This window comes from Homalodisca vitripennis, chromosome 1 (genome assembly GCF_021130785.1).
Source record: "Homalodisca vitripennis isolate AUS2020 chromosome 1, UT_GWSS_2.1, whole genome shotgun sequence".
Classification (NCBI taxonomy): Eukaryota; Metazoa; Arthropoda; class Insecta; order Hemiptera; family Cicadellidae; genus Homalodisca; species Homalodisca vitripennis.
The window spans coordinates 21,321,805-21,345,859 of NC_060207.1; the positions used below are offsets into that span (position 1 = coordinate 21,321,805).

A 24,055-nucleotide genomic window follows, 5' to 3' on the forward strand; every position below is an offset into this window, starting at 1 on the left:
AAAAAATGCCTCTATCTGGTTCGTGGTCCACCTCGCAATAAGATCAGTCACCATTTTTTCCTGGTCGATTGAATCATCCTAATCTTAATAATATTATAAATGCGAAAGTGCCTTTGTTTGTTTGTTTTTCTTTCACGCGTAAATTATTCAACCGACTGTACTGAATTTATGTGGACGTTCTGAGGGTCTCTGATAAGAATATAGACACATCCCTTTGGGCTACGCCCCACTTATCTTTAAAGTAGAGAAACATCTCATCTTGGCCTCTAAGGTTTGGAAATATTAATTTAAACAGCCTGTTACTTATAATCAAAAGTTTTGTGTAAATATTGTTGTATGACAACAATCATGTGCTTATAATTAATTCAACCACTATTTTAATGATTTTTTTATTTATAGTGTGAAAGCATAGAGTAAGCTTGATAGTAACAACACTTCCTTTTTCATCCTTCAGCAATCGCTGCTAAGCACAGAGTAAGAAAATATCTAGATAAGAAAACTAAAGGTTTTAGTAAAAATCTAAGTATCAAGTATTACATATAAAAGACAAAGTTACTATCTAACTTTTACTATAAATAACCCATTTTTATGGGTTTGTAATGTTATAAACTCATCTTAGTTGTTTTTTGACAGAAGTAGACTTCTCAGATCTGTGTATATATATATATATTCTTGGTAGGGAAACAAGGCAAACACAACATTGATGTCGAAAATATAACTCACGAGCCAGAATTGCTCATGCACCTGTAATGCCGTGGGTAACTGCTAGTTAATCTATCTTTTATACATCGGTCTACCTTAGATAGTAGATTACTACAAATGAGACTCACACTTTGTACAATTCACCCGCAACTTGATGCCCGTTGTCATCATGTCCCCCGTGAAATAATACAATGAGTAGGAAACTTAGTAAATTGTAAAGCGTGTTGCGCTGGCGTACGTTTTGTGTGATCGTGCCGTCGCGACAATGTAGCCGACGCGCGTTTCACCTTCTGACCTGAAATCGATAGTGAACAGATTTCAGAAGTGACCCACAAACTACATTCTTCCATAATTGACGTTTTGGAGAGTCGTGGCTACTACTTGACTCTTAGTTGGACTCAAAGCGATAGTTTGTGCTTTGCTACCGGTACCAGAATCAAGCAGAGTGGGGATGCGAGATAATAGCTGACTACATTGGTATAAACACAATTAAACAAACTTGATTATTTGGACAAAATTACCAAGTCCACATTATAGCATAACCGCGCTGTACTATATCTCGCAGTTGGATGCTCGTTGACTGGAAGGACTATATCAACAAAAATCACAAGTTGGAAGCTGCTAACAGGAACTGTTGAGAGCATTTTTGGACTCTCCTTTTTTTGTAACCTTTCCCCTTTGTTCTATCTCCACTCTTCACCCCACGTGCAGCTCTGGAACTCTAACAAGGATGTCATCAGGTGCCTTTCTACGGATGGAAAAACTCATACCTCCACTCTTAACCCCACGTGCAAGATCTGGAAGCTCTGGAACTCCAACAAGGATGTCGTCAGGTGCCTTTCTTTGGATGGAGAAACTCATACCTCCACTCTTCACCCCACGTGCAATATCTGGAAGCTCTGGAATTCTAACAAGGATGTCATCAGGTACCTTTCTTTGGATGGAGAAACTCATATCTCCACTCTTCACCCCACATACAATATCTGGAAGCTCTGGAACTCCAACAAGAATGTCATCAGGTGCCTTTATTCGGATGGTGAAACTCATATCTCCACTCTTCACCCCACGTGCAAGATCTGGAAGCTCTGGAACTATAAATTCACTACGAGTTTAATTTTATAAATTCTATTTCCTATATATATATATATATATATATATATATATATATATATATATATATATATATACGTAGGCTTAGAGGATACTTTATTGCATATTTTTAATTGAAGCAGATGAAAATCCTAACCAGCATTTTGTAATAAATAGCCAACAGAAAAAAACATACAACTTAGCTATGGTGGGAAAGGGTGATTTAATGCGAATGATGAGTTTAGCTCCAGTTCACCTACCGCTTAATGTAGTGTCTGCAATCTGACACTGTCACAGATTTGACTTCTGGAGTCAGTCCGTCCGTCTGAAGAGATCCAAATAATGTTAGCACAAGAAGATGAAAAAAAAACTCTTTGTATTTAAGTCAAAGACAGCAATTATTACAAAGACAAAATTAAGCAATTAAGACAAATTACAAAACTACAATAACATCTGTTGAAATGAGAATAATTTCTTTCTTCATACGGCACATAACGTATTATTTTAGAGTACACAATATTGTGCGAAAACAGGTTTCAGGCTTTCTAGGTCAAATGTGCGAAACTACTAACTCAATATAGTATGTAAATGAGACGACAACCTGTTTTATTGACACTACGTAGTAAGTGTATGACGCGTTATAGAGCTGGCCAATTATAATACTCATTGAGCCTGGTTCTGTATCAGGGGCATATAATATTGCTAACAATATCTCCTGGCGCGGAATCTGATAGTTCTTTAATAATGTTTGATCTCGCCAAGTAACAAACCATACAATTTGTTTTACAATAAATCTGTGAAATGTGAAAACTGTTTGTTTCAATCATAGCTTTTATAAACTAGTTAATATCCGTAACGAATTCTGTACAGATATTATTTTTAAGATAATCGAATTGGTTTACTTTTAATAAGTACCAATACTTGATGTGCAGTGTTGTAGTTTTATTCCTGGAAACATTATCTCTTAGTTTACTGATAACGTAACTGACTAAAAATGATTACTCTTGATACTGGAGTAAAAGTTTAGAAAGGAAATCCAGTTATTGTTTACGTGTTGTACTCTCATTTGGTGATAATCTGCAGGAGGAAAACAATTCGTGTTGATGTACTCGTATATGACGCAAAGTATCGAGTGACCGCTAATTTATATTTATATGAAGTTGTTATTGTCTAATGCCTTTCTTTTTATAAAACGTGTTCCTAACAATTCTAACACTAAATTCATTTATTGTGAATACATAATTTAGTCTATAAAATGGAGTTTGATACTTGAGATTGAAATATCTTCATTTATTTGTATTAAACTATGTATTTAAATTTTAATGTATGTATTTAAATTAATGTATTTGTATTAAATTACACAACTTATTTGACGAATTTGTATCATTTTATTAGGCGTTTTTATTTATAATACTTATTATAATTTTGTTTTACTACTCCTCCGTACTTCAAATTTTATAATAACCATCACTAACTACAACATACATTCCTCACAACGATGATAGAAAAAGTAGTTTCCCCTTATGTTTTAGTTTGGTTTGAATGTTTTTTCCCGCACAGTGCGTTGAATTAATAGGGATTATGGACAAATTACTTTATTAATAATTATTTTTCAGTTTAATACATGATAAAGAATTACGCAAAGTGAAACGTAGGTGTGATTACATCTCGTGTTTTGGTTTGAGTAATCACTATGATTTTCACTACTTGTAACAAGATACAGATACCAGGTACACAAGATACCAGAGGGACAGATTTCCCACGTGTGGGATTTGGGAGGATCGAAACAAAACTCGTCTCGTTAATTCTTTCCCATGTCAATGTTTCATCGGTTGAGTCTGTGTATTTTGCTGTCGATGTAAGAAAAACGAAAACAATTCCAGGACATGTATACATGGTTCAACCGTTATTCATAAAAAATGTACAATTATTTATTTAATTAATTAAATACGGTTAGATTGTGTGGGTGATGCTGGGCTAACATAAATATCCTTGGCCTGCAGATAAACATTGTATCAGGCTATTAACCTCAAAAAGTGACCTACAAGTGTCAGTTAACCGCCGTGATGACGTAACCACTGTATCAGTAACGTCACAAGAGTGTCACCGATTACGATCTACCTGCCTGCGGTCGGTGTCAGATGTCTATTATTGACCGCGTCAGCTTGTGAATCGATACTCCCAAGCATCTGTAGGTCCTGGCGTGAAATCAGCTGTTTCCGTAATCAGCTGTTTGTATTTACCCACGTGTAGAGCCCGCGCCGCTCCGCGACACAGTGAGCGAACGGCCTTGGTTCAGTGATGTTCTCACAAACACGGCCGCGGTTCTCAGACAGTAGCCACGATGCTGACACCGAATCTACCTTCACTTACGCATCTTCTGAGCGTATCAGTGTCGCCTCCTACTCTGACAAGGGATATCTGCTGCAAGATTTGCAAGTTAGTAAGGCAGACCGTTCGTTCCATATGTTTATGAAAACCAGTGTGGTGTGGCTTTATTTGTAGGTAATATTATCTGACTTCACTTTCACATTCATTGGCAGTTGTGGCAGATAGTTTCCAATTTTATCCCATACAGCAATCTGTTATGGAGTACAATAGCACGTGTGTTTTACTACCTCAGCTCATAAAGACACTGCGTTACGTAAGAGGAAAAGGATTGTTACATCACCAACCTGCTACATAATGAACGACCTTGGACTGAGTAGGTTTTGTGGAAATAATAAATATCGCAGTGCTACCATTCTCCGACTGCGCAGTATTGTTTATGAAATAACAAAAAAAATTTCCCTTACTTTACCTAATCTTACCGGTATCAGAAAGAGAATAGAAAGCATTACTGTTTTAGAATAGAAAAGAATAGTAAGCACTTCGTCTCTGAATCAACATGAAGCTTTGAGTCAACCACTGAGAACTGTTCAGAATCTCCAATCCGTTTTATGGACGGTCGTAAAATTACTAATTACATCGATAATTAATACCTGGAACTCCTCACTTCACTCGGAGGGAGTGAAAAACTGAAGTAGTCTCTGCTCTCTCTAGAATTGTTTTGGTCGTAAAATTTATAATTAACTTTTAGAAGATTTATTTTGTGTTTACCTATAATTATTCACATTTCTATTTATTTTCATTTTTTATGTGCACATTGGCACATATAAATGGTATATTTTATAAACTACATTGTTGAAAATTTGTTTTCATTTTATATTATACAATTTATTTCGTAATAAATTTTCTTGACAGAAACATCTTAATCCAAGCATTACATTTTTTTCATAGATTATGGATGGTTTATCTAAATGGAATTCCAGTACAAACAACAATGTTTTACTTTTAATAAAGTTGCCACAATCCTTTTACATGCATACTTTCAATAATTTATACTGCATCCTACCTATAGTGTAAAAATTGAACATTAGACAAACACTATTGGGACTTCAATTTGTCTGATCATCAACTTACACTCTTCTAGGGAAAAAGACATTTCCCATGATATGCTGGAAGAAACTTATTGAAAGCCTTACCAACAAATCTCAAGAGTAACTCAGCCAGTCTCTAAAAACATCCCGAAAAACTGCGGGGTGGTTCATTGACAAATGTTTTTATGCCATTAATGAGTTTTTGTTTAGAGTTTGATATTTTTGTTTGTTTGGATATTATATTAAAGGGGTAAAAAATCTACTTTAAAATTTCCTAAGGAAGATAAGTTAGTTAACATGACTGCTTAATGAGAAGAATACAATCATTAATGTTTTTTTTTCCTTCCTGAGGGAAAAGGACAGTTTGTCCCCGCGCTTAGTCCTAAAAGGACCTTTGCGCCTCCCTTACTTTAATTTTGTGCCCTCAAAGTCCGAGGCTTTTGCAAAAACCAATCAGATTTAAGGGCTCCTGTTCTCTAATGTCCTTGGGGCTGAGGAGATATGCTCCCAGGTATCTTTTCCGAGTTTCTACGATGGCAGGACAATCTAACCAAATGTGCTCTGCTGAATCCTCCTCCTCTCCACAGAGTCTACATTCATTACTCTGGCTAAGGCCTACCTTTATAAGGTGCTTAGAGGGCCATGTCCTGTCAATATTCCTAATATCAGGCTTATTACCTCCTTATTCTGGTCTAGGAGAGCTGTCCACCCTTTAACGTAAGGAGAGATAAACAATTTGGATAGTCTTAATCCTTAGGCTCTATTCCAAAAAATTATTGTGTCTTGTCCTCTTTTCCCAATCTTTGACCAGAGCTTTAATGTTAGAGGAGGCTATCCCACACCATGTCTCAGGCCCCACCATTGTGGATTCCGCTCCCTTTTTGGCGAGGATGTCTGCTTTCTCATTCCCATGAATACCTTCATGACCCGGTACCCAACCGAGTGTTACTCTGTTATTCATTGCCAGCTCTGCTAGAGCATTCTTACATTCCCAGACCGCTTTCGAATCAAACGAACAGGTATCAAGTGCCTTCAGTGCAGCCTGACTATCAGAAAGTATTAGGTATGTTAACCCTTTTGTCCTCATTTGTATGAGTCTTCTGGAACATGAGTCTATTGCCATGATATCTGCCTGAAAAACCGTGGCATGTCTTCCTAGGGGCACAGCCATGTCAACTCCCTGTCCGTGTATTCCGTATCCTGCCCTAGTGTCAAGGCGTGAACCATCAGTGTAAAACTTCAGGACTCCTTTTGTAATTAATCATTAATGTTTTGCACTGATACTGTTCTCTTGTGAAGTGAAATTAGTGAAATGGCCTAATAATCTCAAAAATTCATAATAATAGCATAATTTTTTTACTTATATAATAATTTCGTTTTATATTCTTAATAAAGTTTGGGCAGAATAAACACATATATCCTATTTCTTTACTGTCAATAACATTCTGGAAAAATGGAGTAAAAATTAATTTATATTTGTTGAATTGATGTTTGTCAATAACTCTTTGTTAATATGATGGAGATTCCGTTAGTGTGTCAATGTCACATAGTATCATAATATGTTCTACTTATTCTATAAATGTCTAAATTTCGTTTTTAAATTAAAATTTTTTGTATCAACTAATAAACACCTTATAACTTGGTTTATTTATCACCTACAAACTCTTATTATAACTATTTTGGTTATTCATAGCTTGTTAAAAATATCCCTAAAGTGTTTACCAGGGCTGGTTTGGTCCATTTTTCATGTTCTCTTATTTATGCCATTGAGCATACATTGACTGTTATTTTAATGTGTATTCTGTTGTATACTGTACAATTTATTCAATATTTTCAGTTTTCATATTTGTAAAAACCGATTTAAAACCAATTCAAGCTAGACTGAACTTTCACATTTGAAACCAGAAACAAAGTTCCGTTGGAATGCCCACAAAACTTATCAGCCAGCTGTCATCAGTAAATCTACCAAATGTCATCTGTGTGCCACTTTTTTCTTGTAGCTACGTCAACTTTCACAAATACAAATATTTCCAGCTTCAAAGTTAAATTATAAGGCTGACAAGCTGTTAGCCACAGTTTTGTGGAAATTCTTACTTTCCCCACACCTGTAAATACATTCCTTAATGCATATATATATATGAGGAGAAAATGAATTTCTTTGCAAACCTGCATTTAGCTCATTACTTTCTATTGGAGCAGAGCTGCACAGTCAGGAGAAAAACCTATAAGAGTCCACCTCAAAATTACAATTCTTGATTAATTTAAAAAATTTTTGTGTTAATAAGTGTTTAGATATTTAAATTTTTGATGCACCGGCCATATAAACTTTTCAGTTAAATAATTTATCTACAATACAAGTGAACAGTGTTCTTGCAAATGGAAGGGTAACCAGTTAACTTCCAAAAACTAATAAATAAGCAGCTGGTATATGGTAATGTTGATTTTAGCTCCAATTCACTTTCACCTTAGTGCAGCATCTGATATCTGACTCTGTCACAGACTTGACCCTTGAATCTGGAGTCCACGTCTGTCTGAGTAGATCGAAAGAAAAAAGTAGGTGATGATGATGTTCACAACAAACTCTTAGTACGTTTCAACATCAGAGACTCCTAGATTACAAGATAGATCTGTCTGGTTTACCCATCAGGCATCCAGTGTAATGTAGATGAAGAGGTATTCTCATTGTCTCATCAGGTGCACAATTGAGTACATTATGATGTTTTAGACATGATCCCAAAACACAATGGAGCGACTGAGTTTTCTACACATAACGTAGCTATGGTTGGAGACGTTCTCATTGTCTTATCATATTAGGCAATTGAGTCCATTACAATATTTTAGACATGATACCAAAGCACAATGGAGCAACCGAGTTTTCTACACATGACATAGCTGTGGTTGGAGGAGTTGATTCAATGCGAAGATTGAGTTTAGTTCCATTTAACCTTCCACTTAATGCAGTGTCTGAAATCTGACATCATCACAGGCAAACTTAATTGTGTACTTGATAAGACAATGAGAACACTTCCAACCACAGCTGCGTTATGTGTAGAAAATTCGGTTGCTCCATCGTGCTTTGGTATCATGTCTAAAACATCATAGTGCACTCAATGTTGTGCACCAGATAAGACAATGAGAACACCTCTTCATGTAGATTACACTGGATGCCTGCTGGGTAAACCAGACAGATCTCTATTGTAGTCTAGGAGTCTCTGATGTTGGAACGAAGCTATGAGTTGGTTATGAACATCTTTGTCTCAGACTTTTTTTAAGTTCTATTCAGACAGACATGAACTCCAGATTCCAGGAATCAAATCTGTGACAGTGTCAGATTGCAGATGCTGCAATGAGCGAAAGGTGAAATGAAGCTAAACTCAACATTCACATTGAATCAACCCTTCCCACCATTGCTAAGTTATGTGTAAGTGGTAAAAGTCAGATTTCTTCTGTTTGCGTTCATTGCCATTCTATAGTTATCCATAATAGTCCAGGAGCCAACTACAGGAGCATAAGCTAGGATAAACTACCTGGATTTTCTTAAAATCGATAAAGAAATCTCTAAGAAAAAAACTATTATCAGTCACATTAGCTTTGGAAAGGTTGAAATGGGAGAGTATGAAAAGAGGTTAAAAATATAAAGTGATCATTTTTTTTCTCAGATAATATTTTAACTTAATATAATAACTTTAGTACATTATATTACGTATCCTGTTGTAGGATACGTAAATAAATGTTTAAGAAACATTGCAAGTAACCATATACAGACCCTAAAAATTGTGACGTTCAGTGTCTTTATCCATTTGTGTGAACAGTGATATGACAATTATTTGTGTATCAAACCAGGGTTTTAAGTGTATGAAGCTAGAAAAATATTATATAATAAAAAATAATTGCTTCATAGTTCTAAAATTTGTTTATATCCTCCCATTTAGACCTCTAATACAACTAGCACAGCTGACAATCAATTTCTTTCTTAGGAAATATCCTCTACCAATTTCAAGAAAAAATGGGTTGCATGTTTGTACAATGCAAATTGGCTCTTGGCTCCTAGACTATAAGAATAGTATAAATAATTTGTTTTTAGACAACTTGATTCGTTTTTTAAAATTATCAATAAACCACCAAAATTGTAGTGTCTAAGCTTCCCCATGTAGGGCCAATATAATATTTGTTTTAAGTGTAGAGTTTGGTGTTCTAAATTCTGGATTAGTGATAAAATTAATTGGAGACTCAATCTTGGATAACAGAAATACCATAGCTCCCTGGTGTCCTTGATCCACCAATGCAGAAATTCCTAGCATTACATTCCATTCCCACCTCTTCAAACATTACAATAAATTATTTTTCTCTCACTATTTGCAGAAAAAAGTATTGACACATGCACAATATTCGGGAAATATTCAAACAAAAATTCCCTATAGTTTCTGAAAAATCACATTCCAATTCAAGCAATTTCTTCACTACTTTCAAGACACTTAAGAACATTTAAACATCATGGTTTGATATTTGGTATTTTATCCACAAAACCCATGACATGATTTTCTGACATTGTTATTTGTTTGTTTCCTAATAAACACTATTATACACAGGGTAACTATATGTGTAACAAATTTCATTCAATTACGTCTATTTTGCTAGTTTTTATAACAATTTTCTATTAGTAAATTCATCATAATAGATGAAACATTTGGGTATTTGTTTCTATCCACATAACTATTTGTGAAAACTTCATATGAACTACCTTATTAATGAATGTATAATGTTTAAAATTATCGATCAATTTAATACTAAGTTCAATCAAATAAAGAAAATTTATATTTCTGTTACAGAAACAAAAATACCCAAGGTCTGTTTTCTTCATCGTTGGAAATGAGTTTTGTGAGCGGTTTTCTTACTATGGCATGCGCAGTAAGTATTGTGTTCTTTACTGACTTCATAAATATTGTATTTTACTATTATTGTTTTAAAATAAAGCCTCATTGCCCTACAGGCAAGTGTACTCAAAATATGAAATTCTTATTGTCAGGTGTATATATTCAAGGAACGTTTTCTTTTTATTTGTAATGTATAGGATATATAGATAATATACAGACTTTTACTTTAAGTTAATTTAATTGTGTACAGGTTCAACAATTTTGTTATTTTCTATTTAAAGTATAAGTTCATAATTTACCGCAATTGTAACAATTATACATTTTTTGTATATGATATGAGGTTGAGTGGTAGAGATGACTTGATAGCCCTAACTCCGCCTCTTTATAAAGGCATTTTTCATTTAATTTCATAAGACTTTAAAAACACTGCATAGTGCTCTCGAAGTTGGAAATTTCTCCTCACATCCATTTTAGTGAAGTGACCAAAATGTTATGAAACCTTTTGTAATAAGATTGTTTTATTTCCCTTATACTAATATTTTACCATTTAATCCCTTTATATACAGCTTTCAATGTCTCATCCTGGTGAAAAACTGCCTTATAAGTATATGAACTCCCAATTCCAATTCATCAGCATATACTTCAGCTACAGCCAGGACCGTACTCAGCTTTGACGGGCCCCGGAAAAGATAATCGGCCTGATCCTGTCATGTCCCTCCACCGTGCTTTATCACACCGCTTCACCCCCTCTCACCTCTCCACCCCCCATTATCCTATTGACAACATCTTATTATTTTGTTAGTGATAGTAAGATTCAGTAGTAAGTTACAGTTATTAGCTTGAGCTACCTCAGCTTCAAATAAACGTGTGGTGGGACCCAGCCAGGGCCCCAGCACAATTGTCCCAAAAAACCGGTCTGAGTACGGGCCTGGCTAAAGCACCTATCAGTTGTATCACATGGCACTAATAGGACAGAAGGAGCCTGTAGTATGTGGGGGAAAAAGACGTGTATATAGAGGTGCTTTAGAGATACATAGAGTGTATGTAGAGGTGCTTTAGAGATACATAGAGTGTATGTAGAGGTGCTTTAGAGATACATAGAGTGTATGTAGAGGTGCTTTAGAGATACATAGAGTGTATGTAGAGGTGCTTTAGAGATACATAGAGTGTATGTAAAGACGCATTCATAGACTCTATTTGACAATGTCACCTGTATTTGTGTAGCCTAGAATCTAAGCTCACTCTGCAAGATTTAATTTTTGTAACAATAAAGTTATATTATTGTTATAGATATAATATTCTCTACATTACTAAGCAAGCTGATAAAGAACTTGAAAAAGCAATATGGGGTTGGACTCTGCAGTAATTGCAGTAAGAGCAGTTGGTGATCCTGCTTTGCAGCATGAAACATAGGGTGAGGTTTTTATAGGTCCAAGTCCGCTTGTTGGGTAATATCCTTCAGGAATCTATTACACATATCCTCCTCACGTTAAAGTAAAAGAAAGAAAAAGCACTGTTTTAGTATACCTTTACAATTAAAATAAAACAAAAGTATGCATTAGATTTATAAAGTAGTGTTCCTTGACCACAAATATGCAAATATGTCTTCCATTGTTTTGGGGGTTGAAGGTCTCCTAAACCATATAGGTAGGGTTGCAACTATTTTACATTATGTTTAAACTACATATTTCTTTAAAAAAAATGCTGTAGTACAGTTTTTATGAATTATAAAGAAAAACAAATCATTGAACTGTCACCCAGTATTTACCATAACTTGTGGCAATCGAGGAATTAAGAATTAGGGTTGCCATATTACAATGTGAGAAATAGAGGAGATTTCAGAAAACTTATCTTATCAGCTAGCAGCTAATATTTAATATTTTATTAGTAGTATTTTATTAACTGCAATATAAACTGTTAGTAACAAATGTTACTACCTGTATCTACCACTATTACCCTTTAGCTCATTGATTATTATTTAATAACAATTCAATTTATTTAAGGACATCTAACTTTATAATATTTTATTAGTTTCATCTGCAAGTACATATCGCTCGTTTGTGGTGACTGAACCAGAGGTAGAGCCATGGACTCAAAAAAAAATTGTAGATATTTATAAGAATTTATATATTACAATTAATAATAATATAATAATAATAATTTACATTTGTTCAAGATCTTTATTGGTTTTTAAACACATTCAAACACAATAGACGTCGTTAAGTTACTAAAATATTCTAAACTAAAACTAAAACAAACAATTCAGATTCAACCTACTCAATCTAGCCTACCAGTAAATATATAGATCTACATCATTAATAACAGCAATAACCAAACAACCAACAGAACTATATACATTAACAATAATAAATTAATACCTATTAACATATTTAACATGGATAACATTTTAAAACTCAACAATAACAAAACTGAATAAATAAATATATTGAGAGACAAAATTTAAAAAAATTATTGTTGTGGTATCAAAATGTAAGAATTCATCAACAGAATAAAATATATTAACTTTTAACCAGCACTTCAAAACTGTTTTAAATTTGACTAAAGATACAGATCTAGCACTTAATGGTAACTTATTAAGCAGTTTAATTTACCATTAAGTCTGGTAAGAGTTGTAACAAATGTTTTGTTCTAGTAGGATAATCATGAATATCCTGTCTAGTTGTAAATTTTTCAAGTTGTTCCTTTACACTTATAAGACAGTAGAAAATGTACATATTAGGAATATTCATTATTTTTAGTTCTCTAAAAATTGGAACACAGGTCTCTCTTTTTGAAACATTTTTCATGTTATTTGTTTAGTTATTTTCTTCGTCTCCGATTATAATCACAATTAATTTAGGTTATTGAATATTAAATGTTACAAGAAAACACCAATAATAAGCTTTACAACGTACACTGAATTGCCATCATAGCCAACGTATTGCCCATCATGTCCTCTTAAAATACAGATGACAAAAACAGATATAAAAACAATTCATCTAGGTTTGGTTCCTTTTGTCTTCGATTTGGCGTGGTTCACTCATGTCACTACAGCCAGTGCTAATTAGGTATCCTTAGCGTTCAACAAGATTTTAATATTACAGGTGAAAACTATTCATGTTTCCTGCTGAAATAAAGACAAAGATCAATAATAGACTTTATAGTGTAAAGGTAGAGTGGTTTAACTTGGCAGTTATTACATGATGCAATAAAGCTGCAGACACAATTAGTTCTTGTTATCAAATTAAATTTGAATATAAAATTTCTTTTACAAATTGCATTTTAATCAACAAATTTTAAAAGAGGAGATTTTAGATTTTGCGGAAACTCCCTGGCCCTATATTTTTATCCTTTAAAGCCGGTAACCTCTAGTGATATGTAAACCCTGATTAAGAAGCAAGCTGTTAAGGTTTCTACTCATAACGTTGATTCATGGTGAATGTTGAGTATAGCTCCAGCTGACCTTCCTCTTAGTGCGGAATCTGGAGTCATTTTAATACAACATGTTTACATTGTTTCAACATTATGATGTCAAAATCAAAGTAAAAAGTTGTTTTAAGCTTTTTTGTCACCGGCTTTTTAAGGATCTCTTCAGATGAACATGACTCCAGGGAGGTGAATTTGAACAACGAACTCAACATTCATTGATTTGGTTCGTTCTTATGTTTAAAACCTTTATGTTATTAAACTTTAGGTGGGTCGACTAATTGTTCAAAAATTATTCAGCATAAAATACAAAAATCGGTAGAAAATACCCTGGTTAGTTGTTTTTCTCTATCCTCTTCAACACAATTGAATGTACAAAGTCCATCATGTGTTACGTTGACGATGTATGAGCTTCAAAATGTCTGGTGACTGAGCTTCTAAACTTTTGCCTAAGGAGGGCATAGCACTAATTTTGTAAAAAGCGAACAATTCGATGAATCCTTTCTGAAACCCCTGGATGAAGGTTGAGATAGCCTTAAATTATATTTGGACTCCCAAATAATGTGAAAATATCAATGATGCAAGTCTTATCATACCAAAAGTATAACAATTGTACCTGTACTCAGTCTGTATTGTTATTCACTTATTATAACTATTCCCTGAATAACCACCACAATCTCTTGTTTCAGCCATATTATCCCTGTACCTTGTGGACATGCTCAAGTACACAGAAGGTGACGCGACACTCATCTACCATGCCTTCACGATGTTGTGTTACTTCTTCCCTCTGATCGGCGCCATCATCGCTGATAGTTATCTTGGGAAATTCAGGTAGTATTTTTATTCCAGTAAAATAGTAAAAGTAAAATTATGGATCGGTAGTATCTAGTAAAATCACTTTTTCCATAAACTAATCATTATACCACTCACCATCAATACTATGAAGTTACAAAGAGACTGTATTTTAAACGTAGGTACTATATTTAATTATAAAAACAAAGAGTATTTGAAAAAATAATAGGATTTTGGGCATCAGCCATTGTTCCACTACGATATACATTAGTAAACATGTAAATATAGACAACAGGTACATTAGTGTCAGGTCTGAATTACACCACATTGATTGTATGTATAAACACTGAATTAAAATAGCTTTTCCAGTTTTCACAATGACAAATTTAATTCTTTACTGCAATTTAATTAATTGAGATTGTACAACAAATCTAAAACTGTTAGAAATAATAAGAGTAATGAAAGAATGTTTTGATTACTACTATGCTTTTTGAAAGGTAATCACTGATTGATTTTAAAATATAATGCACAGTCCATTTATCAGCTAACGTAGTTATAAGAAACAAATATTTAAATCTTTTAGTGCTATGCCCAACAATATTTAAGAATCTTTAGAAAAAAAAAATTATTATAAATGCTATACAGTAAGGATCATAAATTAAAATTCAGCTTTAATCCATAAATGTATCAGTGTACCGATATCTGATTCCATATATTTTTGATTTAAACTGAAGGCTAAGTATCAGAGGAAGTATCATTGCAATGATAATCACATCTCAAAGAAAGACTATTTATTTTCAAAGCACAATTTATTGTCCTCTGAGACAACTAGAGTATATCTATATTTCTTCTTAATAATACAAGGAAAAGTTCATACAAAGCTTCACTTGTCCTTGGGCTATGTAAAGAGTGGTTGGCCTTTTATAATTGAGGTCATCGGTTGACAACAGCAGCATACCATACTTTCACATTATATCACATTACATAATTTATGTTTCAGCAATGTTTATTTTTATAAGATTATAGAAATTATGTCAGTAGTTTCCAGTATTACACAAGTAACTTCTTTGATTATTTCAGTTTAGAGCCACAAATAATTAATTATGGTATATAATTAGCTTTCTTATAATGCATGTTATTTTTCATTATTAAATTTACTATAGTTTGATACAGCAAACTAGCAAAAACTGTATAAAATATAGATTTTTGTTTATTAATTTGTGTCCAACTCTCTTATTATTAATATACCAAATTATAACAATAATAACTTAGTCTATAAATATTTGTGTTTTAGCTGTAAAATTTAATGTTGACCCGAATTTATTGGTTTTAGGACAATATTTTACCTGTCTATTGTATATGCTGCTGGAAACATTCTAGTGTCGGCTGCTTCCTCTCCCTTATTCGGCTACGATAACCAACGGTTAGTACCTTCTAGTTTGGTTTAGATAAGCTAACTCCAGAAAAAAATTTAAGCAGGGACATATATAAGTGGGGGAGCTCAGGGACTCAACTTTAAGTTGGGGTTTAGCTTGTTTAGATGAGTATGATAATGAGAAAGTAATTGTGCTTAAAACTATAAGTTCTCAGACAATTTAAGGCCTTTTTAGTAGTCTAGTGTAATCCTCGTACAGTATCAAGAAAAAGTCATGATAGCCGCAATGATTATAAGTAAATGCACAAAAATTAACATGGTGATGATCATACGTGAAGAAGAAAGAATAATTTTATAATTTTAAAATTTTTATAACATTATAGTTTTAAAATAAAGTTTACTGATTGTGAAGAAATACAAAATTATATAATTATATACTTTGAGTAGTATACACTTGATTCTATTGTTCTAGAATCAAGTGTATACTACTCAAAGTATATAATTATATAATTTTGTATTTCTTCACAATCATTAAACTTTATTTTAAAACTATAATGTTATAAAATCTGATCATGCAATGAAACCACAATGAGATAAAATTAAAACCAGTCAATCTATTAAGGTCGAGGCAGCTATATATGTTATGCAGCTGGTGTGGGGTGGTAATGCAGAATTCATATTTATGTTACATAGCTGATCGTTTTGCACTCTAATTTCAGCTCATTTAAAATTAACTGCTACTAAAGATTTTGAAGGATGAGTCAGTATTATATTGTCCTGCCTGAAAAATTTGTTCTAAAATTTTTATGTTTCTCTTGGGATTACACAAAAATTTTGCTATAAACATTTTATAAAATGTTTTCTTATCACAATGTATCATCTGGGTCAACTTTGGTCGAGTAATTTCTGTATACTACATTCCAATAAATTAATGAACTATAGTCACTGATACTGTAATTACAATTACTGATTGTTGATGTTGTATCGTAACTTTGTTCATTTGTCTACATAATAGAAATTCTTGTAAAAATGTTATGTAAAGCAAAATTTAATTCTGATTCACTTTTTATTACAGAAGTTTCAGTCTGTTTGGCCTCCTCCTCATCGCTATAGGAACAGGGGGCATCAAACCGTGTGTCTCTGCTTTCGGTGGCGACCAGTTCACCCTACCTCAGCAGGCCAAGCAGCTGGCACAGTTCTTCAGCATATTCTATTTCTCCATCAACGCAGGCAGTCTCATCTCTACATACATCACTCCCATACTTAGACATGATGTCCATTGTTTTGGAGAAGACACCTGCTTCCCGCTCGCCTTTGGAGTCCCTGCCATTCTCATGGTGGTGTCTTTATGTAAGGCATTCATGGTGTCTAGTCATTACAAGAACATTGCTTGTGTTTACAACAGGAGTTCAGTTAGAGTTATTGAGTTATAAACTCACTTGATAGCAAGAACGTAGTCGGGTAAAACTTTGAGGCTGGGTCAAGACAACTGATATTTTCCCGTAGTGAACATAAAGTAAGGCAAGTGCAGTCAACTGCTCATTTCCCTTTTTGTTCCTTAAAGTTCTTGACTCCCTTCTATGTTGAGAACGATCTTTCAGCAGTACATGTCAGTAATACTGAATTGGGGAGACCCTGATCCCTTGGATCCTCTTACTGGCTACGTCCTTGCTTGGAGCAAACTAGAACTTTTGAATATGAAGTTTTATTTTATAATGGAGTCATGACCCTAAGACAATACCTTAAATGATTTTTCAATTTTTCAAATTGATATACTTTTCTGTATCAGATACATTATGTATAATAATCATTGTAAACTTGTAAACACAATTAAAATTATTTAATTTTGTGAGAAAAAAATCCAATTTTGCATTTGAGTTCAATAAACACTAAAAGTTTTTAATGTATGTGGAAATTAATACACTTGCATTGCAATTGCATGATTTAGATTGAATATTTCAAACCAAATTCAATTAATGGTTGAAAAGTTATTTCCATTCCTATATATGCCCTCAAGACTTTCTCTATATTTTAAAAACATTACCATAAGTAAAAATTAAAATTTAACATTATTGCATTTTTCTCTTTTAAATAGTGAATGGTTAAAAATAATTGTTCAATATTACAAAATTTTGTATTTTCAGTACTGTTCTTGGCTGGCAAGAAGCTGTACATTTGTAAGGAGCCCCAAGGCAACATCATAGTCGAAGTATCCAAATGCATATCTGTAAGTATTACATTATGGCCCACTTTGTTTAACATAATTAAGTTTCAATTTGTATACATTTTATTATTATTTTCCTGTATGCCTATGCTGTATTTTGACAACACTGATAGAAACTATTTATTTGAATTAATTATTTTGGCACAAACTAGCAATCTGTAAGGAGCAGGTAAATACATAAAATATGTACAACCTCATTAATTGTACTGTATATATTTGTTGTATACATCATATACAACAATTTGTTCTGTTATTGTGTGTTTTATTTAAATAATACACAAATAGAAATACAAAATTTATGGTGTTAATCATTAAAACAAAATAAATAAATAATCTGGATTGATTCAGCCTATTTCAGTATACAGCTGGTTGAAGCTGGTTAAAAATGGCATTTAGCTATCTAGGTACAGCTTTGTGATATTATTATGTTATATTCTGTTCACATGAAAGTTTTTTAATCAAAATAATGCCATATGTTGCTGCAATGACAATCTTCTTTCCTTGTTCAATTAGTTTGGTAGTGTAATTGGGTTGTAACTGTAATAATTTATTGTTCTGTAACATACACTTCCAGCATGCACTGGTAGTGAGCTTCAAATCCAAAGAGAAGAAGGAACACTGGTTGGACCATGCTGCTGACAAATTCGACAAAACTCTCATCTCACACACCAAGGCAGTGCTTCAAGTCTTGTTCTTGTTTATACCGCTGCCCCTCTTCTGGGCACTTTTTGACCAACAGGTATCATATTTTTACTTTACTGAATCAGTAGCATATATAGAAAATTATTTTGGAGGGAGGGGATTAACTCACTGGTGGCTTAGAAAGAATAAAATATCCTCCTCAAATTGGGGTTTGGGAAATCTTTCCCCAGGAAATTGTTAAGCTCATAAATGTTTGTAGGTTACAGCAAACTACTGAGTGCAGTATTAATGTTTGTCCTTCAAAAGTTTGGAGGCTTTCTATATGCCTGTTAACTGATTACTTCTAGATCATATTAAGCCCCAAGTACTGATAGCTACCTTGATTGTAGCACCATTATAACAATGTTAAACCTTGTGTACTTTTATGACCTTATTTTTAGTCATAGAAATGTGGAAAATGTCTCATTTCATAGATATAACTAACATGTATCCAAATGCTTTAAAATTGTATGTATGTTCATAAGCTAATTATAAAAACATTACCTTTGTACTTCATTATTTAATTACTAAAATATTACAAACTTTATAAGAAAAACTGAAAATAATTTGTATGTTTATTAATTACGTTTTTAAAATGAGACATCTCACATAATGCTATGATCAAAAATAAGGTCATAAAAGTACAAGAAATTTAACATTGTTCTTACAGAGAAAAATGTATGAAGTTCTAATTGGATTAAATTAGGTGATTTTATCACTTGTGAAAAATTATGATTTTGGCTTGGACTAAGTACGTAGGTACATAATTCTTGGTGTTGATCAAGGCCAACTGATGTTATTTGCAATCTACAAACATCATTGGTACAGATTAATAGGTTTGAGAGATTATAACTGCACGTTAGTTTAGATACAGAAATAAACAAATTTTATTTTCATTAACCAATTTAATTAATGCATTTGATTTTATATAATAAAATAAAATTTAATAAAACAGAACAATAGAAATTTTATAACCTCACATCTTATTTCATTGTTATAATATTGCCCCAATGTGGCAAGATGCTGTATTTGTTTGATTGTGTTGAATGATAGTTACTGAATACTCACCGTAATAAGTAATAAATTTTAATACCAAATTTCAAAAATACTCAAATGAGATACAATCTGGAGATTTTATTTTACAATTTTCGGTTATCTAAGAATTACTATTTTACCATTTTTGTATTCTTATGATTTGAATTTTATTTTATGTTATGCTATTTTTAAATACCTTTTATGTATAAAATGTTGACTACTATACTGTTGTATTAGGGTTCCAGATGGACCTTCCAAGCCACTCGTATGGACGGCAGCCTCGGATGGTTCACCATCAAGCCCGACCAGATGCAGGTCATCAACCCCTTCCTGATCCTCGCATTCATCCCACTGTTTGACTCCTTCATCTACCCCAGCCTCGCCAAGTGCAAACTCCTGGTGCGACCTCTTCAGCGACTCTCGGCAGGAGGGCTTCTGGCAGCAGTGGCCTTCATCATTTCGGCACTTCTGGAAGTCAGACTAGAAGTAATGTCATTTCATAACAAAAATTATTTAAAAAAATTTTTTTTTGTATACAGAAGATTACAAAGAGAGAGTTTCTTGCAGGCCACGTACGCTGTGCTGCCAGATGTTGGCCAGGCTCAACTGAGAGTATTCAACGGTCTTGAATGTGATGTGCACATGACCTCAACTCTGACCTCCGTGTCAGGGAACATCAACGCTCTGAACGCCCTCCAGATCACTGACATCTCCATGCAAAACTCAGCAGACTACCCACTCAACTTTACCACGACCCCCGATTGCTCACAGTTCCCCAGCCAGATGTTCACAGGAACTGTTTCACTGCAAGAGAAACAGGTAATGTAATGAAAATAATTTGTATAAAACTTGAGGATTTGGGAAATGATACCTATTTGTCCAGAAGTGGGGATCAAATTTGCATTGCAAAGTACATAACCTAGTTTTTTTGTGAAATCAATGAAGAAATGTCCGCTTCGAAAGAAACTGACTGTCAGCCACGCTAGTTTAGAAGTTAAAATGGCAAGGTAACGAAAGGGTTATAAGTATCAAACAATAAATATCTTTACAGATTGTATATTTTTGCTGAACACATTTAAAACCGTACATTAAGCATGTAAATAAATGTTAAATCAGTGCATAGCAATAATATAAAACCAAATATTTCGCTCAAAAATGTTTACTGTCACATCACTTTATCTTGTTAACTGATACTGATATTTCTTTATTGAGGTGCTTTACATGGTTGCAAGTGTAAAGCTAAAAAAGTATTTATCATTTCGTACTTACAACCCTTTCAATACCCTTTTTCCCTCTACCAAAAATAGTACTGCTGACATAATTTCTCCCTTAGAGAATTTTTTTTTAATGAATTTTACGAAAATTTAGTATGTTTGCTTGTACAACTAAAATTGGCTTTTGGCTCAGAGAATATGGAATAAGACCCAAACGCAATAGTTATCTCCCCTCATGAGCAAATATGACTACTTGACTAGTTCTAAACGTTTTATTTGTTTGATAAGTGAAAAAAGTTTTCAGAATCCTTCACACCCTTTAGAGAAAAGAGTTTATAAAATTGCACATTTTCTTTTGCAATGTTCATAAAATAGTATTTTCGGTTTCCTTTTCACACTACCAGGCCTCTAGTGACTGTCAACAGGTATTTTCATCAAACTGTAGGATTATTGACTCTGGGTAGTAACGCTACTTTTGTTTAATAGTCTTTCATACAGATATGATGGTCTTGAGTATTTCAATCATATTATAATGATGATAATTCTGTACGATCATATTTTATAACACAATATGCGAGCACCATTGTAGATCAGTAGTTTTATTATAACAGATGTTAGTTGCTTTCATCTCTCAACAGCAGGCCTGTACTCTTTTAGCAGTATTAAAAAAATGAAAGCTTGACAGAATAGTTAGCTGAAGCATTAGCTAACTACTCAAATATAAAAATACAAACAAATACAACACATTATACAAAATACAACAAACAACAACAAAATTAATAAATAATTAAACTAATTAAATTAAATTAAAAATGAAAAAAATAAATTAATAATAATAATTAAAATAAATAACTTAAAAAACTAACTAACTAATTAACTAATGTTTTAATTATTATTAATTTAATAATTTAAATTAATTTAATTTATAATTTGTTTGGGGGGTTTATGTACAAATTATTAAACGTTGTTATGTATTAAGTTATAGGGATAGTGGGTGTAAATCTAATATTAGTTCTGAACTTGATTACCTACAACTGAATTAATTATGTATTTGATATAATTTGAAATATTACATCATGATTATTATTGTATGTGTATGTTAAACTTTACATCCATTGCAAGTCTAATTTATTCTTTTAGTCTGTGTCCATTTTCCTTTCATCATCTTCTGGTGTCCTCGCCGTATCTCAAGTTCCTGGCTTCGACATGATTCAAAAACCTGACAATGGAAATCCACAAATAAGGTAAGGTTTTGAAAAGAAATAACCTATTAAAAGTTACTCTCAAGGCATTTCTATTTTACTGTATGACTTTTCTTAAGGGACATTCTCATTTGCAACAGAACTGTCAAAACATAAACTGTTTGAAATATTATTGCAAAATGAATCGTGATTGTGATTGTGAGTTGTCAACATAATAATGAGCCACTACCACTGGCCTTGGCTAACGTTTACATGTCTCCTTTCTCACAATAATAAAAATTAAATACTGTTGATGACATTCTTTTAAAGTACAATTTCATAATCCAGTACACATGTTTGTTTTATTCCAAAACTTTTAAACTGCCATACAGAAATTATATTTATTTGGTTATCATAATTAATTTACAATTTCCAATGCTGTTCTCAATTGTATGCAGATTAAACAATACAGTATTGGCTTATAAGTTTTATCACAGATCAATGAGCATGATAATTTCTGCAGTTCTAACCCAATTTTAATTTCAATTCATTTCAAAATCTTGTTATATGCATAAAGCCTGAAGTATCATCATACAAATGGTTAAAGTTATTCTACTTAACTATTGCCTTAACTAACGGTATAATATTTATAAATTACAAACTTGTTCACAATCAATATAACAGATTTTATGGAGTATTGTACATAATTTTAATTTTAATGAATTATACTATATAAGTTTGTTTTAAATGTCAAAAAGGGCTTCCATTGAATAAAAAGCTCTTTTTTACACGTATATTTTTAATTGAGCTTTAAATTTTTTTATTATTTGCAGAAGGTATCATTGCAGGAGGTAACTTATTACAACATTTACTCTGTATATGAGGGTTTTTTTTGCAGTAATACAGACTCTATATAATGAGTTTCTTGCAGTAGTACAGACTCTGTTTATGAGGGTTTCTTGCAATAGTATAGACTCTGTGTGTGAGAGTTGTTTGCAATAGTACATGCTTTGTATATGAGGGTTTCTTGAAGTACTACAGACTCCGGTTATGAGGATTTCTTGCAGTAGTACAGACTCCGTTATGAGGGTTTCTTACAGTAGTAGACACTGTTTATGAGGGTTTCTTGCAATAGTATAGACTCTGTGTGTGAGAGTTGTTAGCAATAGTACATGCTTTTTATATGAGGGTTTCTTGAAGTAGTACAGACTCCGTTATGAGGGTTTCTTACAGTAGTAGACACTGTTTATGAGGGTTTCTTGCAGTAATACAGACTTATGATTTTTGCATAACAATATCATTTAAAAGTTAGTGACATAAATATAAAACTATTATCTTTACATCCAATGGGATGAAAAGATAATCATCAAACCTTTCAATAATATTGAAATATATATAATGATAATATATATATATATATATATATATATATATATATATATATATATTAATGATAATATATAATCATAATATATCCTTATATTGTAATGATAATAATAATCTAATCTTAAGAATAAAATTCCACAATAAGTTCCACACAGCCCTGATACATTTATTGATTGCATAATGGTCAAAAGTCATAATGCATAAAAGTCATTGTCTGTGTTATTATTTTAGCTTGAGTTTGAGGAAGTAGATAATATAAATACTTTGTATTGTCTTTAAACTTACATACTTTAGAATCAAGAAGTTGTGTTTATTATGGTATTGATTGTGGAGAAATGTTATACTGCAAACAACAATATTCATATAATTCTATGACTACATTTAAGTTTTATCGACTAATATGTCTTGTTTGTTTATTTAGAGTTCTGTACAATTTGGCAACATTTCAAAGTGATCTTATGTTCTCCCAAAATGGATACAAACAAAATATAACATTGGATAAAAGCAGAACTTCTACACCATTAGTGTCTATAGGAAAAACTGGAACGTAAGTTGTATATTTTATTATAAATTAATTCGACTATTTTATTCTGGTAGTTCTTCAATAAATATAAATATTATATTTAATAAATAATTTACTTGGAAACAATTTAAATT

At 32.6% G+C, this 24,055-nt stretch overlaps 1 protein-coding gene across 4 annotated transcripts in view; it reads left to right on the forward strand.

Moving 5' to 3' along the window:
* The window catches only part of LOC124357998 (peptide transporter family 1-like), an 81,684-nt gene that overhangs the window by 48,928 nt on the left and 8,701 nt on the right, over window positions 1–24,055 (forward strand). For 3 of the 4 annotated variants that reach the window (XM_046810220.1, XM_046810215.1, XM_046810229.1), the window contains exons 2-11: window positions 10,040–10,118; window positions 14,200–14,341; window positions 15,636–15,725; window positions 16,753–17,027; window positions 17,822–17,904; window positions 18,476–18,640; window positions 19,855–20,103; window positions 20,185–20,436; window positions 21,972–22,075; window positions 23,820–23,945. In XM_046810220.1, the coding sequence (XP_046666176.1) occupies window positions 10,040–10,118; window positions 14,200–14,341; window positions 15,636–15,725; window positions 16,753–17,027; window positions 17,822–17,904; window positions 18,476–18,640; window positions 19,855–20,103; window positions 20,185–20,436; window positions 21,972–22,075; window positions 23,820–23,945 (1,565 nt within the window). Of the gene's footprint in view, window positions 1–4,063; window positions 4,231–10,039; window positions 10,119–14,199; window positions 14,342–15,635; window positions 15,726–16,752; window positions 17,028–17,821; window positions 17,905–18,475; window positions 18,641–19,854; window positions 20,104–20,184; window positions 20,437–21,971; window positions 22,076–23,819; window positions 23,946–24,055 lie in introns of those variants that run through there. The other variant, XM_046810208.1, reaches the window with a different exon arrangement.